The sequence below is a fragment of the Mus caroli genome, chromosome 7 (assembly GCF_900094665.2).
Source record: "Mus caroli chromosome 7, CAROLI_EIJ_v1.1, whole genome shotgun sequence".
In the NCBI taxonomy this organism is placed as follows: domain Eukaryota; kingdom Metazoa; phylum Chordata; class Mammalia; order Rodentia; family Muridae; genus Mus; species Mus caroli.
In genome coordinates this window covers 123,112,805-123,125,186 of record NC_034576.1, presented here as the reverse complement: position 1 = coordinate 123,125,186, position 12,382 = coordinate 123,112,805, and the positions used below count along the sequence as shown (strand labels likewise).

The window sequence follows — 12,382 nt, the reverse complement described above, 5'->3', positions numbered from 1 at the left end:
CAAGCATTAGTGTTGTATGAATATTAAAGAAATAGTTACTATTTCCATAAGACACATCAAATACCCAGGAAATGGGAGGCTCATCCAAGACTTAGACAAATATACAGTTTACAATTGGAGGTTAAAGCCAGCACTAACCCAAGGCAGGTCTGTACTGATCATCTCACCACCAGCACTGTGAGGCAATGTGAAATGCCCCTTCCCCTAAAATCAGAAGTCTAGTACACGGTGGCTAGGTTGCTTCCCATCTCTTCTGGTTAAATGTTATATATGTTAATCATTCTAACATATTAACACTAAGGACTTACTTCTTTTTCCCTTTCCTGCATTTTTGTTGCCAGTTCTGAAGACATCCATTGTTCTAGGCTAAAAAGTCTGTGACATGTGCACTCATGCGCATTCACCAAGTTCTGAAAACACTCTTTGTTTGCAACATGAAAAGTGCATTGTTTAGCCCAGAGAAGTTTCCTCTAACCAAATGTATGTACATACAATAGAAGAGGAATTTTGAACACTGTAAGTTGACTGTAGACGTCCTTTCCTTCCTGGCCCACTCTTTGGCTTACTCTTCTACTTTCAAGGAACAAACGAGAGCTCATTTTCTAGAGGCTGAAAATAGTAGCTCAGCGGCTGACAAGATCCGAAGCTTCTCTTCGAGGGAAGGAAAGCAGCCCCAGCGAGACCCAGGATGCTCGCGTGTGCAGAGTTTTAGCAAGTACCTCGCATCCACTTACTGAGGTGAAGCTGCTTCGTCTAAGTCTCTAACACAGACACACGCAGGATAGTCAATAATGCAAGGAATTTGGGACAGAGTTCGAAGTGCAAGCTTTGGAAATCAGAGACCTTACATCTGAATTCCAACTTGGCCACTTTAATTGCCTGTGTGCTCAAAGTCTCAAGCTACTTCACCTAAGAGACATTTTCTAATGTCTATATCCTCTTTCCTCTCCCCTCTCATTTTTTTTTTTTGCTCTATTTTATGGCACTCTACCGATGAGCACTAACCCTATCATTCCCCCTTCTCCTATTTAAGTCCATACTCAGCATATAAGACACTCGATAATGTACAGCTATTATTCTTGTGTCTAATATGTACAGAGACATGAGCCAAGGATGTTACCACAAAAGTTCATAATAACAGAAGAGAAAGACTTATGTCTAAAAGTAAAGGCTTCTATAGACGGAGTCTGGCTCCCTTTTTATATGTCCACCTGAACTGGAGTCTTCAAACAGCATATCCCACCTGAGTGTTGGCAAAGTCACCCACAGAATCTAAAGCGACCCAGAGCGAGAAAGGCAGTGTTGTAGCTTGGTGTCTAGCTTGAGCCAGTCACGTGAGAGAGCAAGAGCCGGCACTTCCAAGGGGATTACCTGTGTGCTGGGAACCCTTTCTAGTCACCAGTGTGCTGCCCTTTAGTCGTTCACATGGTGACTGTGGGAGACCCACCCCATTTTTATTTTAATTTTATAAATGAAGATAATGAGACACAGAGAATTGAATGACTCCCTCGGGATCGCGTAGTTAAATAGGGGAGCCACATTCTCCCTTGAGAAATTCCAAAGCTCCACTCTTAGATGTTACTAATCTGCTTCTTTTAAGGGCGCATGATGACTGACTGAATTCTTAAACAGCATTAGAGAAAAGACTTGATTTCCTCAGCCACACCTTCCTGCACACACTGGATTCCAGGATCCCAGAAGCTGAGCTCTGTTGGGCCTGCTTAGGACCTGTATGGGAGGAAGACCACATACACGCTTTTTTTTTTTTTTTTTTTAAGATTAGTTTTCAGTTCATAGACTAGGCTGGCCTGGAATTCATGCCAATCCTCCTGCCTCAGCCTCCTGGGTGTGGAGTTAACCATGTGTGCCATCAGACCTGTCTTGTTCTTTCTTTTCTCCTTCCATTTTCTCAGCCTCTTGAGATGAATTCCACTGTGCAGTCAGCCTCAGAAAAGGGAAACCATGCCCAATGATTAAAGTGGGTTACAGCCATTTAGTCAAACATTGACAACTCTCAGCTCATGAAAGTATCATTTACCTAGAAATGAGGAATACATTAAAACAGCTTTGTATTTCATGTTCTTGTGGGGGATTGAGGAGGAAGGCTGTTCAATTCTGTTGGCCAAATTTAGGAAAAGACTAAGTATTTACTGGCTGAATATTTAGCTTAATGGGAGCACTAACTACGCAAGGCCCTAGGTCCAATCCACAGTACTATGAGAGAGCGAGAGAGTGAGAGAACGAGAAAGAGAGAAAGAGAGAGCTATTATTTGACAAAGAACTTGTATCCGGAATATACAAAGTATTTCTGCAACTCAATATATGAAGGTTGACTAATACACCAATTAAAAAGTTGACAAAATAATTGAATAAATGATGTACCAATACATCTTTAAATGACTGAATAAAGCAAAAATATACATTCAAAGGAAGCCATTTACTTCTTCCACAGCTTTGCTTATGCTTATATTCAAAGCCAAATATTTAAAACTTTAGGCTGTGGAGATGGCTTGGCACCAAACCTAACCACCTGAGTTCAATCCCTGGAACCTACATGAGGAGAGAGAGAAATGGGGCCTCTAAGCTGTCTTCTGACCACCACAGACCACCCTGACACAAATATGCACAATAGTCTAGGCATGGGGCTCTCAATGTCAGTTTGGTCTACTTATCAAGTTCCAGGCCAGCCAGGACTATACAGTGAGACCTATCTCAAAACACACACATGCACACACACACACACAAAATAAATAAATAAAAATTTTTAGAATACATATTTTAAAATGGCATGGTGCTTGGCTCTCAACGTGCTCGTCCGTTGTTCACTTTTCATTTGCTCTCCCATCGTTTCTGTGGAGCCCTGTATAGTGACTGGGATCTGACTCTCTGTTTGTTTCTATGGAGCCCTGTACAGTGACTGGGCTCTGACTCTTAGTGTTTGTTAGTAAACATGTAACAATCAGTAACATTTTTATCTCCTCAGACAGCTAAGGGTTCATCTTCAGCCCCACTAGGAAAACACACAGAGATTCACACATACCTGAGGGCAGATGAAGCCTGCTCCATACATGATGCTCCTTACGGAAGAAGAGAGAGAGTCAGTGGGAATGAGGTTATCGACAAAGATCATCATGAAGTTACTGAAGATGGTCAAATGGAAGACCTGGAAGAAATTCATGATGAGGAAAAGGTAGAAGTTCCTCTGAGACAAGATTTGTCTCATCAGTAAGATGACGGAGGTCCTTGCCAACTCCTGTTCGCTCTCGGAGAGGACGTTTTCCTCTGGGTTTCTTTTAAACTCAAAGTGTCTCACATTGAACATGCCACTGTAAAAGCTGATAGATGCCAGGAAGGCAATGGCGACAGACGTGGCTTGAAAATTGGGCAGGATTTCCATGTTGTGAGAGATGAGGCCACAGAAAAGGATGCTGAAGGAGCCCACCAGGGATGCCACTTGGTTAATTCTGGTCAGCTGCAGCCTGTTCTCATACCTGGGGGAAGTCTCTGCAAACAGGCGCCACTGGGCTTGCTGCACCCAGGCGTGGGTGCTGTTAAATGCGCACAGGGAGGCTACCAGCTGGAGTCCAATAAGCCAGTCACTTTCTCTATAGTGTTTCCAAGGGAACCAAGGGAGCAAGAAGGCCACTGCGTGCAGAAGGGCTCCAAGCAGGGAGCAACGGTAACTGAGACAGCAGTCATACTGAGAGCTCATGTGGAAATACCCACTCAGGTCAGTCAGAATATTCCATATCATTAAAATTACCTAGGGAGAACCAAATACACGTGAAATTAGTTTGCATAGTTGTTAGTAGCGTAGACGACTACATTCAAGCTGAGAATGACTCCTGAGGCTGAGTACGTGCCTGTAATCTCAGCATCTGGGAGCTGAAGGAGGAGAACCATGGAGTCCAAGGCCTGTCTGAGCTACACCATAAACCAGAGAGCAGGAGGGAGAGGGTGAGAGAGAGAGGAAAGGCAAGAGGCAGGAAGAAAGAATCCCTGGTTTGGGTTTTTTGTTGTTGTTTTTTGTTTTTCTGTTTTTAACTTGAGAAGTATTTAAAGCTGAAAAGTCTCAGTTTCAATTGAAACTAACAGTGTGTTGGGTATAGTGGCACACACCTTTAGTCCCAGTACTCAGGAGGCAGATACTCTGTGAGTTCAAGGCCAGCCTGATAAACTTTCCAGAGAAAGCTTGTCTAAAAACAAAACAACAATGATAATAATAGTGACAGTAGGCTACTGGAAAGCCAATGCATGTTTGCTTTATATTCAAGTGTAACACAAGTGTTTGCACTTTGTATTACTTTGTCAAATCCTTTTAAAAAAACAACAACAGCAACAACACTCTCCATGAGAGTGGGGAGTTATTCCTCCCAGCTTACAAAATTAGATACTGAGGATGGGGAAGGTAACTCATCTAGCTAATGAAGTAGAGCACCATAGCAACCCAGGGAACTCAGAATGTGTCTCCCGCTGTGGCACACGGGGGCCACACTTTCTCACGGAGTTCAGGCCCTTCCTCTTATTAAAGGTTTTTATTTATTTAATTTATTTTACATCTACAAATGTTTTATCTACATGTATGCATGTGAACCATGTGTTTGTCTGGTACCCATGGAGACCAGAAGAGGGCATCAGATCCCCTGGAACTGGAGTTACTGATGATTGTGAGCCATCATATGGGTGCTGGGAACTAAACCCAGATTTTCTAGAAAAGCAAAAAGTGTTCTAAATCAATAAGCCATTTCTCTTCCTTCCAAAATACTATTTTGCATATCTACATTAAGAATGGTTAGCCAGGCAGTGGTGTGGCCCATGCACTTGGGAGGCATAGGCAGGCAGATGTCTGAGAGTTCAAGGTCAGCCTGGTCTATAGAGTGAGTTCCAGGACAGCCAGGGCTACACAGAGAAACCCTATCTCGGGGGGTGGGGGGGTGGGGGTGGGGAGAAAGCAAGACAGGTTAAGATACTTCTAATAATAAATTAACTCAAAATCAGCATAGTAAATATGTAGCTCTATAATAAGCAATGGAAAATATAAGAACTCCCCATTTAGCTCATGCATGACAAGACATAATACAATCTGTCAATATCACCAAGCTTTTCAAGGTATAGCTCCTGTGCTGGGTAGTTTATTTCAACTTGACACAAGTTGGGGTCATCTAAGAGAAGGGAACCTCAATTGAGAAAATGCCTCCATAAGATTGGGATACAGGCAAGACTTTTAGTTAGTGATTGATGTGGGAGGGCCCAGTCCATGCTCGTGGGAACATTCTTGAGCAGGTTGAGCAAGCCAGTATGGGGCAACCCTCTGTGGCCTCTACATCAGCTCCTGTTCCAGGTTCCTGCCCTGTGTGAGTTCTTGCCCTGGCTTCTTTCAGTGGTGGACTACGGTGTGGAAGTATAAACCAAACCCTTTCCTCCGCAGTTGTTTTGGCCACGGTGTTCTATCATCGCAATGGTAATCATAACTACATGTCTCCTTTTCTTCCTTCCCTCTCTTCTCTCCCAGCAAATCCCTTTGCCTTTTCTTCTTTTCCCTCCCTCCTTCCTCTTCTCCCTCCCCCTCTCTCTTTTTGAAATAGGATCCTTCTATGTAGCCTTGAATTCTCAACAGTCTTTTTGCCTTGGCTTAAATCCTAAGATTACAGGTTTGCATCACCATAGCACACACGTTTTTATTGATAACTCTTACAGGTATGTAAAGAACCCACTTTTTGACGCTGACATACCACTATAAGGAAGGAAGCACTGTCCTGCATTGAAAGGAGTAAAAAGTGTATCTCACCTGGGCCTGGCAGAAGGCCAACTTGGAAATCTTGTATACTTCCAAGAAAAGTTTCACATAGTAGAAGCTGAAGAAAGAACTTAACATTTCGGTTCCTAGTGTAATCAGAGAGTACGCCCAGGCTTCAGATTTGATACTTAAAAGGGTCATTTTTCATGCAGAGGAAGTTTTCATCCCTGAGTTAAAAAAAAAAAAGTTTCAATTCACTATTTGCATGCAGTGTTGATGGATAATAAAATTCCATTAACACTAGAAATTTTAGAGTCCAAAAATACTTGCTCTGAACGTCACTAGATTTCTTTATCTATTTATTTCTACTTACTCAACATTCTGAGATGTTATATGAGCCCCAATTTGCATAAAGTATGACTCTATGTTATTCTTGTGTGTGTGTGTGTGTGTGTGTGTGTGTGTGTGTGTGTGTGTGTGTTTGCACACACAGAGACCACACTGAGTATTTTCTGTTATTGCTTCTCACCTTTTTTGAGACAGGGTCTCTAAGTGAACCAACATCTCACCTATTCAGCAAGACCAGTGACTAGAAAGACCCAAGGGTCCTCCTGTCTCTGCTTCTCAAGATCTAAGATTATAGACATATGCCACCACACCAGACTTCTTGCTTTCACACATGGATGCTGATGTTGAACTCAGGTCCTCATGCTTCTGCAGAAGTCGCTTTATGGACTGAGCCATCTCCCCAGTCTCTGTATACGTTCTTATATTTCTTATAAATTATAAAGTGAGATTTACCCAAGAGTTTAGCCATGCTTAGCTGGTGGTCAAGGAGCTATGCTTATGGATCAGCCTACCTGGTTGAGGAGGAGGAACAGAAAATGAACAGTGAGACGACAGCCTTTGGCTAAAGCCAGACAGAAGGAATAGCAGCAGGTCCTGCTCTGTGGCAAGCTGCTCATTCCTCAGCACACTTGCAGTAAAATAGTTACTTAGCCTTCTTCTCCATAGACTGTGTAACTCTGATCCAAAGGCCATATCTAATAGGAATATAGAAATAATATAGCCTTGTTCTAACTAATATATTTTCTTCTAACCTAGATACCCCTCTTAAATATAGCCTATCTCCTTGCTTTCTGATTGGAAAATAGGGAGAGTTTAGCTAAGCAGTAGGGAGATGTAAATTGATCTTGTTTTTGTTTTCCCAGGCAAGGTCTCATACTCAAAGGCTGACCTCAAACTTGCCATGGAGCAGGGACTCCCTCTGACCTCCTGCCTCTGCCTCCTAAGTGTTAGAGTTACAGGTGGACACCACAATGCCCACTTTGTGTGCAGATTAAGTCCAGAGTCTCACGTAGGCTAGGCAAGAATATTACCCAGATTCTTTTAAAAGCTTGATTATGTATTTAAGGTGATGTAGCTCAGGCTGGCTTTGAACTCTGAACCTTCCTGCCTTGGCTTCCTGTGTGCTAGAATTAGAGGGATGTACTGCTGTGTCCCACCAACTTTCATTATCCTTGATTTGGTAGACAGTTTCACCAGCTCTCCATAGGTTCACTGAATTGGGGGATAGATACATTTACACATAATGAGGATATTATTTGCTTGAATAATCCCCTGGCTTCTGCTCTAATCTTGGAGAATCAGGAACAAAATTAAGCAGGCAACTCAAGCTACAGTACCCAGTTTCTTAGGGAGAGGGAAGGCAAGTTGGAAGGGAACTTACATCACAGGTGATCAAGTTACTGGTCCCCAGAACCACAAAGAAAACCAAAAATGAAAAACAAAAATAAACAACAACAACAACAACAAAAACCCCTTGAGTGTGGTGGTGCAGACCTGTCATCCCATCACTCTGGAAGTGAATTCAAGACCTCTAGGAAAACCTCTGTCAACCTGCCCCTTCAAGTACTGGCTCCCAATCTTACCCTCTGATAGACCCAGGAATTAGTTTAATTGTATACATCACAGAGTTCCAAAATTATATATATAAAAAAAAGGTTATTAAGCTGGGCTTGCTAGTAAATACCTGTAATCCTAGCACTCTGGGGACTGAGGCAGGAAGATCATGAGCTTGGAACCAGTCTGGGTTAAACATTGAGACCTTGTCTCACAGATTAAACCAAAAAGGGTGATTCAATCTATGGGAAACACTACTAGTGGGTTAATAAAGAATAATTCTGCTTTGCTTATTGGTAGAGTACCTTCATAATATGAGAATGACCCTAGGTTCAGTCCCCAGTACTGTAATAATAGCAATGAAATCGTTTTATCCATGTGTGTATTTGTATGTGTTTTTTATTTTTAAATTATGGGTGTGGGGTGGGGCTGGTGTGTGCATTTGAGTTTAGGTGACTGTAAAACCACAGGCATCAGATCAACCTGAAGCTAGAGTTAACCCAGGAGTTGTAGCTGGTCTTTGCTACTTTGTGAGTTATTCTTTTCCCACTCCATCCCCATCCCCCATGCCTGGTTCACCCCATATCATTTGATAGAAGAGATATAAGGATAGAGGGGAGAGGGGAGTTCTAATTTCTTTCCTTTTGTTTTTTTTTGGGGGGGGGTTCCCTTTGACCACAGCTATTAACAAGCCACAAAGAACTTCCCTAAATGACCAACAACCCCAACCCCACCTTCTCAGGGTGCTCACATTTATGTACCCTCGGAAAAGAATTCCAAATATCACACTATCACAGAAACTATCTGTGGCTGACAAAACCTAGAGCACAAGGCGAATCGTAGTCAGCTGCTTCCAACAGCTTGAAGCAGCTCCACAGCCCCATACCTGGGATCAAAATGAAAACATATTCTTCTAACATTTCCGTGCTTCCAAAGAAACCAAAATTCCAAAATGGTCACTACAACCAAGCATCTCTTCAGCCTCCTGTAGTTGTGTCTTTTAAATGAACGGAAATTCTGTTTTAATGATAAAATACAAATCTGTTCTTGATTTCATCCTGATGCGGTTCTCAAGGCTTAAGAAGTACAAGCACTACAGTATCACAAGGGCAGTCAACATTTTTGGCTTTAAAAGGTAATTCTCAAATTAGAAAAGCTGGAGTAGTGGTGAAGGCTTCACCCCAGGGCTTTACTTTTGGTATAAGTTCGAATGAAGACTGGAGCTAGAGGTCACCTTGTCACTTAGGCAAAAACAAAAGAAGTCAGTAGAGTCCAAAGCCAAGTTACAAATTTAGCCCACCAATCTCTGAGTGTGATTTTCTTCTTTTGAGGCTTTCTAGAATAAGCATGTTGTGCCTTTCTGAACTGCTCTATCATTACGTCAGAAGGGAGACAGTCACAGACTTAGATTTTTGCAAGGTATTATAAGCTCCCCAAATTTAATTTTTTTCAAAAAAAATTGAGTTAAATGTCCAACCTGCCTAAAGTGAAGAATACAAAGTTTTAGTATCACTACAGAAAAAGTGTCTAAACTCTTTACTTATACATACCGAGGAAATAACATCTTCCTAATTCTCCACAAAAAGACACATCAGTATTTTCCTTTCGATTACTTCCATCCTGGTCTAGGTTTATCACATCGTCACTTTGCATCTTTTAAAAGCTGCTATTACTATCTTTAAAAATTATTTTAAATCCCTTTAAATGATTTTTACTGTAAGATGAAGAGAATGTTTCATCTTTACAGCCAAGAGCAAAGGATTTCAGAAGCCAACCTGACTTTACCACAAAGCGTTTTATAGAAAAGAGATAAAAAGCATCGGAATGAGCCCAGGGCTGACGGTGCACACCTTTGATCCCATCGCTCAGGAGGCAGAGGCAAGCAGATCTCTGAGTTTTGAGACCAACCTGGCCTACAGAACGAGTTCCAGGCCAGCCAGGGCTACATGGAGAAACCCTGTCTTGAAAAACAAACAAAACAACAACAACAAAACAATAGAACACAATCATGATAAGGTTGGATGAATACACTATATACTGGTAAATCAGGCAAACTCCGAAACCCTCTGTTTAGCCTCATCTTGCATAGTTATTCACCAACCTGCTTCTAAGCCAACGGTTATCATCACTGCGGCCGCTATTTATGATTGCCTCATGGAGACACTTCCAAGGCAGAGCTTTTAGCTTGCAAGGTCTTTCTCTGTACAGTTTTTGTTGAGGATTTTGCAGAACACACACAAAAATGGTCTCTGAAAATAGCATCCGTAAATATGAACCCATAGACCCACCCCCCCAAAATGAATAAAATCTGTAGGGTGTGTTATTTTTTCTTTGAAAACGGTTAAAGAACATCCCCATGCACCCCAAATTTGGAATTGAGATGGGTCTGTCCTGGTCTTTGAGACCAGTGACTGAGGTCAGACGCATGACTCCAGGCTTCAGCGGCTACACATCTGCAAGTCCTAAATTGGATTGTCTTTCTTTCCACAGCATTCTGTGTGATTACAGTAATTGGTTCTACATTGCTTCATTTTTGTGTCTGGGCTGAGATATTGACATTTCTGGAAGAAGAGGCTTTACCAGGAACCTTGGTTTTTGTTTTAAAAACATAGCAACAAAAAGCTGACTAGGGACATCTTGCCTCTTGGTGTACTTGTACTCAGAAGGAACTTGTGAGGTGACAGTCTGTTACGATTATTACTTGTTTTAAGTTACACTTGATCCTTGTGTTAGGGAGGGTTGTATGTGACAAGGTACAAGTAGAGAACCTGTGGGAGTCACTTCTGGCCTTGCACTATGTGGGTTGCTGCCATCAACTCAGCTTGTCAGGATAGGAAGCAAGCACCTTTAGCCACTTAACTATCTGGCCTGTTCTATTTTGTTTGGCTTCTGTTTCCTAGTCAGGGTCTTGTAATGTAGCACAGGTGGTATCAACCTCACATGCCTCCTGTCTCCACATCCCCAGTGCTGAGGGCACCACTATACCTGGCTAATATTACTTTGTTATTTTATATTTTCAGTTGGCATTCCTCATGAGGGAATTTTTTTTCTCATTTATATCGGCATGGATTCATCATTAACAAACTGCAATCTGTTGCTATTACTACTTATTTTGGTACTCATGGGCTGGGGACAGTTGCTTGGAACTTCTCCTTGCATGTGAGTGGGCCCTTGGTAGTACCACGGGAGAACAGGAAAAAGAAAAAGGAAGAGGGAGGCAAAAAGAGAAGGAAGTGTATTATTTGGATGCTGTTATTTTTTTTAACAGTCCCTTCACAACACAGATTTATTGGGCACAGTTTCTTTGACTCTCATAGCTCTGTTGAGCAAAGAGGTCATTTCTCCCCCTAAGTGGTGAGCTAACGCCGGCTTTTCTAGTACAAACTGTGGCTAGACAATTAGATTTCTAACCCTAGGTTCTTGGTACCTTAAGGTCTATTAAGGAGTCTTTCTTAAGGAATGAAGAGGAAAATCTCGCCAGAACAACATTCCTGTAGGGACAGGGTTTGATGGTTGTGTGCCTTTTATCCCAGCACTCTGGAGGCAGAACCAGCCTAATCTACATAGTGTGCTAGGCAAAGCTGAGGCTGCACAGTGAGACTCTGTACAAACAACAAACCAACCTCACAATGGGGAGGCTTTCTTGACCTTCACAAGACCATGTTCCCAGGAGCAGGTGCATGTTACACTGATCTGAAAAGGAGCATCTTAGGACCCACAAGAATGATGGGCTGGAGATGTATATAGGTCAGGGGGAGAGTGATTGGCACGCCTAAGGCATCGTTAGCACTGAAAAAAAGAAATTAGGGTGAAGTGTTCCTTCCTCCAAATTACCCGAGATCTCAGAGAAATAAAAGTATCTCTGAGGATTTGTAGCTTCTTCCTAGCAATTTCTCCTGTTTTAAACCATAGTAATCTGTGTACACTATTTTAAGGCCACAACTGGTGCTTTTTTTGGATAAGGCAAACTTGCAACTGCTTTCCACTTTAGTCTGGGTGACACTCGGGATCTGTGCGAAGGAGTTATTAACTTCAGGAGGTTTCTACCAAATCACTACTGCCAAACCTGAGTAATTACTCCCCTCCCCTCCTCAGTTGTCACAGTTCTTCTCCCGTCCTCTGTAGATGTTATCACTTATAACATCCCAAACATCTGCGCTGACCTTTCTCCCTCTGAGAGTTTCCCTAAGTGAGGCACCCAACTATGTTAAAACTTTAACCCAAAAAACAGTAGTTACGGCTGCGTTAACAAGCTGACGCCAGCATGCTGGTCACCAAGTGCAATGCCTGATCTTAGTTAGGTGTTTATCCTGGGCTCTACGAACCTTTAAGAAATTCTATGCAAAACTGTGGCAACTTTTCTCAGGGGAGGCGGCTTCCACTAGCCAGCCCGGGACTCTGGAGTGTGAAGTGGGGTTGGTGACTGCCCTTTTAGGAGTTCATAGCCAGGCCCCTGGAAGGCCAGGGCTCCGACACTGAGCAGCTCTCACTCAGTAGCGTTCTCTCGGCTTTAACCTCCCGACGGACCATGAGTCTCCCTCCGAGCATCACCGAGGGCAGAGCCAAGGAGAGTTGGCCCGCATCCGAAACCCTCGGGTGGGAAGATGATGACCCGTGCCCAGAACTAGTAGTCCTCGGCACCCGGTGTCCTCCGAAGCCACCTCCACACTCCGGAACTGGAGTGCACTCAACTGAGGAGACGCGACGCAGACAAAAGAGGAGGGGCTGCCGACCGCACCCTCT

General features: G+C 42.9%; 1 protein-coding gene across 2 annotated transcripts in view; it reads right to left on the bottom strand.

The window, feature by feature from the left end:
* Positions 1-12,373, bottom strand: part of LOC110298723 (transmembrane protein 180-like) — a 31,476-nt gene extending 19,103 nt beyond the window's left edge. For both annotated transcript variants that reach the window (XM_021168132.1, XM_021168131.1), the window contains exons 1-3: positions 11,965-12,373; positions 5,789-5,964; positions 3,041-3,763 (exon numbers count right to left, since the gene is read on the bottom strand). In XM_021168132.1, coding sequence (XP_021023791.1) covers positions 3,041-3,763; positions 5,789-5,938 — 873 coding nt within the window. In that variant the 5' untranslated portion in view covers positions 5,939-5,964; positions 11,965-12,373. The remainder of the gene's footprint in view (positions 1-3,040; positions 3,764-5,788; positions 5,965-11,964) is intronic.
* Positions 12,374-12,382: the final 9 nt, after the last annotated feature.